The sequence below is a fragment of the Glycine max genome, chromosome 19 (assembly GCF_000004515.6).
Source record: "Glycine max cultivar Williams 82 chromosome 19, Glycine_max_v4.0, whole genome shotgun sequence".
Classification (NCBI taxonomy): Eukaryota; Viridiplantae; Streptophyta; class Magnoliopsida; order Fabales; family Fabaceae; genus Glycine; species Glycine max.
The window spans coordinates 44,854,106-44,860,916 of record NC_038255.2 but is presented as its reverse complement, the minus strand read 5'-3'; the positions used below and the strand labels follow the sequence as shown (position 1 = coordinate 44,860,916).

Here is a 6,811-nt window from a genome sequence, read left to right as displayed (position 1 = left end):
CTCCAAGGTTCGCTTAGCGAGGCCATTCATCTTTGTCGCATTATTGATCTTTGCCATTATCATGTCCACAGGTATATGCAGGGACAATGTGGTTCTCTTTCTTTCCTAACCAAAAGGTGGTTTGGAATTTTGGACAACCTTCCCCTAATCAATTTGGGTCAGACCTGAATTCTCACCCCAATCATGACCAAACCCAATGGTTGTGTTGTGCCCACGGTCGAGAATGTGTCGATTAAGACGCACCACGTACAGTTTTGTAGCAGCAATACATGGTTAGCAATTAATTAAATTTTAAAAATAATGAAAAATCCATATAATTAGTTAAGCTTATTAATGATACATTTCTTAAAAATGAAGAAAAAATGTAAATGCATTTAAATTACGAAATAAAATATATGGATGGGAATAGAAAGGAGATTAGTAACCTACAAGTGAATATAGTATTAGATTATCTATATGCCTCATAAAAAGAATTTTTATTAGCAACTGGTCCACTTGCAGGTCTCTTTTTATGAGTAACATAAGAATTAAGAAAGAACTAATTTATGACCTTAATTAACCAAAAGAAATTAATAATATGTCATATTTAGATTGGTTGAGATCTCATAAACTAAACAATAATTTCTCATTAGTTGAGACACATGCAGGGGTATATGAGATGAATAAATCTTAATTATATACTTTGAATCAATCGTGTTAAGATTAATTAAAACTAACTAAAATAATATTGATCATTTATATATTATTATATGATCAAGATTAACTCTTTTCATCTTAATTTTACGCTTTCAATAGATATCATGTCCTTTATATTAGAAATTATAACATGACCCAAAACTACCACTTATTTGTATTTATAATCAATCTCAATCAAATTTTATTAAGTAATTATTTTTCATAAATTACAAAGCTTGTGTAACGTGAGAATCAATTGGAACCATAAACATGAAATTATCGTGTACCACATAGTTAACTTTTTTGTAGAAACCACACAATAACTTTTTCCTTTATAAACACAAATATAAATTTGAATCAAAGAGAAAAATATACAATTCTTTCCTTAGATATAAAAATGCTCTAACAGCACTTCTTACTGTTCATTCCCCATTTACTAATTTTACAGAATCAAACTTATAATGTACAAGAAAAAGCCAGGCATTAATTGTAGCTAAAACTTAGAAGCACACTTCATTATCTATAGTTTTGTCTTGTTCCTCCGAGCTGCTTGTGTTGGTGGAGTACTAGCGCTGGTGCTGCTCAAGGTTTAATTACGCGACTTTTTCAAACAGAACATTAATTAATTAATTAATTAATTAGCAGTCTTGGTAATCTCCATTGCTTCATGTTCCATTCTAAATTTTCTATAGATATCCCCTTTGTAAAACTTTCTAGTCCTCAGCGCCAAAATGACCGAAGCTAAACAACCAACCAACGTTGAAGCCGTGATTATGATAAAAGCCATTTTATAGCATTGCACTCCCACGCAAGTTAGGTCCTTCCCTTCTTCTCTAGTGAGTCCTTTCGCCTTCAACTGTTTCAAAGCCTCTTTATCATACAAAACACCAGCCACTTTCACGTTCAGAATGTAAGACCCAAGAGGGCTTGCCGCGGCTCCAAAGTTGTACAACGTGGAGTAGTATTTGAGGCCAAAAACTTCTGATATGATTGCAAACATTAGTGGCCATTGAGCTCCAAAACAAAACCCTATAATCACCGAAGCGAAGTAGAGGGAGTTTGGGACACCGAGGGCTATCAGAACATGGCCAACACAAGAGACAAGCAAAACTAGAGTGAGCATGTAGGGACGAGGGATTTTGTATTTGGTCAAGAAGATCTCAGAGGCATAACCTGAAGCTACTCTTCCCAAGTAGTTCCATATGCTCACTAAGGACACAAAGGTTGTTGTGCTTTTGTTCGGGTATCCTAATGAGTGTCCAATCTGTCCCAGGTTGTCTATGGCTGTTAATGTTCCTCCAGCACCAAACGTTGTTGCAATGAACAAAATCAGCATGTCAATACTGAAAAGTGCTTGCAAAATGGTGTAGTCTTCTCCCCTCTTTGGAGGGTTGAATATGTTCCTTAAACAAGAACTTTTCTCGTGGGAACTTGTGGTAGTTGGTGGTACTTCTTCTTGCTCCACGTTTGGTGGTGGAATAGCTTCAGTGACTACTTTCAACTGGGGTGGTGAATCGGTCAAACATTGAGTATTTGCTTTCAATTGGTTTATCTCCTCTCTAAACACCACAACAAGTGGGAGAAGAAGAAAGAAGAAAACCACAAGGCCATCTACTATGTATTCAATCCTTGAAAAACTAAGCTTGTTTTGTACAAGGATCAGAACCATGAGAAAAGCAGCAAGGCCAAGTGAAATATATAGAAGGTGGTAGAAAACTCTGTTGCCCTCCTTGGGTTGGTGCAGTACTGTGTTCATTATCCGAATTGTTGGAAGAAAAAGGGAGGAAACAGCAGCAGGGAGCCAAGCAATGAGTAAGATAAGAGCTTGAGAGTTATGATTACCATAGAAAGCATGGTAAAGCTGTGTGATGATGGCACCACTTAGACCAACGTAGCCTTTGAGTAGGCCTAAGATACTGCCACGGCTTCCAGGGAAGTTTTTGACACACGTGACCAAAGCACCAGTGTTGGCAAAAGTTTGAGAATTTGCACCAATGCAAATGTAGAGACACATTTGCCACACTTGGGGTTTGGCAATGCGCCCAGAGACAGCAAGAAATATCATGAAGTAGCCGAAGAAGTTCATGATGACCCCAATTGAGAGTACCACAAAGGGTGGTGTTACCTCGTTGACCAACCCGGATATGACTCCAACGTTGGCACCTAGGTCTTTGAAGAAGCTTAGCAAGTTGAGAGTGGATTGGTCGTACCCTAATGAGGTTTTGACCTCGTTAGAGTATATTCCAAACATGTAGGTTGCCCCTGCAACGGACATGATGAGTAAAGATGCAAATAGCATGAACCAACGCCCCGTGAGAACATGGTAGCTGAAGGCCTTCATTCCCCTCAAGCCACCACTAGTGAACTCTGCCACCACCATTTTACACTCTTGTTGTATTTTGGGACCAGACACTTTTTTTTTGTGCTTGTGTGGATATAGGGTGCTGAAGTGATGCTATCCATAACCACGTATATATAGAGAAATTATTAAGATTTTGGCCGATCCCAATTTTCTTTTTTCAGACCATAACATTGGTAAGATATATTTTTTTATACCAGAAACAAAGTAATTAATTTTTGTCAGACATTATTAGGACACGTTTTATATTCAAGAATTAAAATCCTAAATCACTTAATTAAAAAATATAAAAAATATAAGTCAATATCATTTATACTAATATTTGTATTTGACCGATACATGCATAATCATATTATTTTAATTTATGAAGTTAATAATGTATCAAAATGGGGACCACATCCTCTAATTTCCGATATACGGGTGAATCTATATGGATAAATCTATATGGATATATATAGGGTGTGAAAATTGTTTCCCTACATGTGAGCAGAAAAATGTTGTGCACGGAACAAATGATTATGGTTTGACGCCGGTGGTATCAGGGGAAGGATTTTCTTGGGAAATTTAGGGAGGAAAAAAAAAGGTGTCATAATTTTGTGGTAAGTGCAATTATATGACTTGAGAAAGTGACTAGCACTCTAGCTAAGTGGTGGGTCCTAACTAGCCACTATCGGAGAAGAGCCGGGAATCAATGGGAAACTGGATGTGACCATATCAAAAATGAGAAATTCAACGCTTTAGAATTCGCCACAGCCACCCTTGAGCGTGAGGGTTACATGTACTATGAAGGAACGCCAGTTTTATGTCCACTAATTTTAAGTTTTGGTAAGACAGAATTTTAATTATTGAATACTAGCAATTAACGTGTCTAAATTATACTTTTAAACTTTATATTAGATTGACATCGGGACAAAATTAAGTGACTCCAATAATTAATCATCTCTTGCAATTACTCGACGTCTCGTCCCTAGCTAGCTTCAAACCTCTTCTTGCTTTATTTTACTTGATTTGTTTAGTCTAACTTTATACATATCCATCATATTCATTTCTTTATTTCCAAATTCCAGTTTTCTTTCTAATTTCGCACCTGAATCATTGCATGTTTAATTTCTTTTCTATTTTTTTTATTAATTCGTCTGTACACCTACACATGAGATTCCACTACCCAAAAGGAGGAAAATAGAACGTGGGATTCGATGAACCTGATTTGTAACAATACCTAAATTCGGATCCTGTCTAATGCTGCACCGGGTAACAAAATAGTGAGACAATTTGTTTTTGGTAGGCCAATGTAAGTCAAGCCCCATGTGAGACTCACGTATTTCAGCTGTCATTTTCTCCTTATAATTCCTCAGAACCTGTATTTTTTTCTTATAAAAAAATTGTATTATTTGGTTTAAGATGAAGCCGTGAATGAGATTGAAATGGTACACGAATGAGGCATCAATTTGATCACCGGGTAACAACAAGTTTTCAAAGTTATTCGTTTATTTTACTTACATAATGCTTCTATAACTATAAGTGGCTTCTAATTAAGAATTATGAATGAGATATAATGTTCGATAAAGCCTTATCTGAATGAAATAATGTTGGCAAAGCACCATCTTTTTTTTTTTATTTTGTATGCGGTCACAAAACACCATCTGAATGCATAACTCATATAACGTTAATTTGAATACATAAATAAGATGATGCGTGTTGAAGAAAACGCACTATTATTTGAGTATAATTCACATAAGATGAGACTTTCTTGAGAAAGTGTATCTGAGTTTATGAATATTTTGAATGACGCTTTACTAAGGAATAAGGATGCATTATTATCTAGTTTTCCTTAAAAATATTTTTTTGGTACAATCCAAACATTATTACAACAGAACCTGCATATATCATGATAATTTAAAGTCAAGGTAACAAATTGACAATCAATATCATCAAACAATATATAAACATAACATATGTATATGACATAAAATTAAATAACAAATTATTAATAAAGTATATCTAACTAAGGCATTCCTAACCAAATCGTCATGCACGTTGTTACATTCCCTCTATTTGTATGCTTAAATTCATGTACATTTGCTACACTTCCTCATCTGGTGCACTCCCTCCTAGTGATAACCTTATTACTTTATTTTACTTGATTTTGTTTACTCATTAACTTTGATATTCATCTTACTAACTTTTTATTTCTATTTTTCTTTCTAATAACGCGTCATCTGAATCATTGCATTTCTTTTCTTTTTCTTTTTCTTTTTCTTTTCTGTGTGTACGCTACTGACCTACATATGATATCCTTTCCAAACTCAACCAGCTCCACTATTCATTAGGAAAAAAAATATTGTATGGTTCAAAATTATCATGAATTTAATAGTTTTAACCGATCTTCATATTACATGTGCATGGCTGAATATTCTAATTTATGATTTTTTTTAACAAAACTCAAGCATTTATTACATGCAAATTGGCTGAATTTTAGATGCGTGATAATTTCAGATTATACAATACTTTTTCATCTGCACAAAAGAAAGAGGGGAAAAAATGGGATTGTTGAACCTTTATTGGTATACCTAGAGTTTTTTTTATTGAACAGATCATTCACCGGGGTACCAAGATTTGGATCCTGTCTAATGCTGCACCCTGTAACAAAATAGTGAGACAATATATTGGTAGGCCCATCTATGCCAAGCCCCATGTGAGGCTCACTTATTCAGCTGTCATTTTGTACTTTTAATTCCAAAAATGTGCATGTCTTTGATCTAAGGCGAGTTCTAAGATGAAACAATGAATGAAAATGATACACGAATGAGTCAATTAATTTAATTCATATTTTCAATTTTTACGGATAAAAAATATATATTAATAATATTATTATAATATGTTAAAATTTCAGTTTACATAAGAATTAATAACCTCAATTTTTAAAAGTTAATAAATCAAATAGTTTAAATTCATAAAGTGTATATTATGTTAAATTATTATAAACACGCATTAAAATGTGAAATTGTAAATAATATTTTAAATACATATTTACAACAAAAAATTGATTTGTATATTTGTGTAAATATACATCACACGAGTTACTAACTAATTAATTTCTAAAGAAAGAATGTCTATTTGGAAAATTTATTGTGACATATGAGGAGATCGTTTTTTTACCTACAAAGCAAAACAATACCTACTACCAAATAATTAGGTTGAAGCTTAAGTTATTTAAAGGGTATTTACCAGGGTACATAAGTTCATTTAATTTTAACTTATTACTTTAGATTAATTTAAAAGTTTGTTTCACAAAACTAAAAGTATTTGGTAAATAAATATTATATTAATATGAAGCATTTTTTTTGAAATTTCGAGTGGCATTTGAACATACAATTATAAATTCCAAACTTTGTTTTCTTGTTTTTATTCTCACTAGCTTATCTAGAATTCTTTCTTTACTCCCGTTATCAAATATTATTTTTTCTAATATAATTAAAATCATCAAAACTAATATATATATATATATAATCTTATTTCATTCAATAAAAATATAAAAAATTAAAATAAAATTAAAATTTTACTATCATAATTTTTAAAATCTTAAAATATTTAACACCAATAAACTTACAATCACAATTTTTTTTATTGAGTTACAATAAATACAAAAAAAAACTTAATCTAACCCACCCTTAATCAAAAAAGGGTTAAATTCATTTTAATGTAACTTAGAGATTTCCACATAAACTGTCCATATAGCAAATCAAACAAGCTTATTAAAAGCACTAGTAGGGTCAA

General features: G+C 32.8%; 1 protein-coding gene across 1 annotated transcript; it reads right to left on the bottom strand.

The window, feature by feature from the left end:
• Positions 1-853: 853 nt before the first annotated feature.
• On the bottom strand, positions 854-3,142 carry LOC100818752 (uncharacterized). Its single transcript, XM_003554349.5, has one exon. The coding sequence runs from the start codon at positions 3,053-3,055 to the stop codon at positions 1,310-1,312; it is 1,746 nt and encodes a 581-aa protein (XP_003554397.1). The 5' UTR covers positions 3,056-3,142; the 3' UTR covers positions 854-1,309.
• Between the last annotated feature and the right edge of the window lie 3,669 nt (positions 3,143-6,811).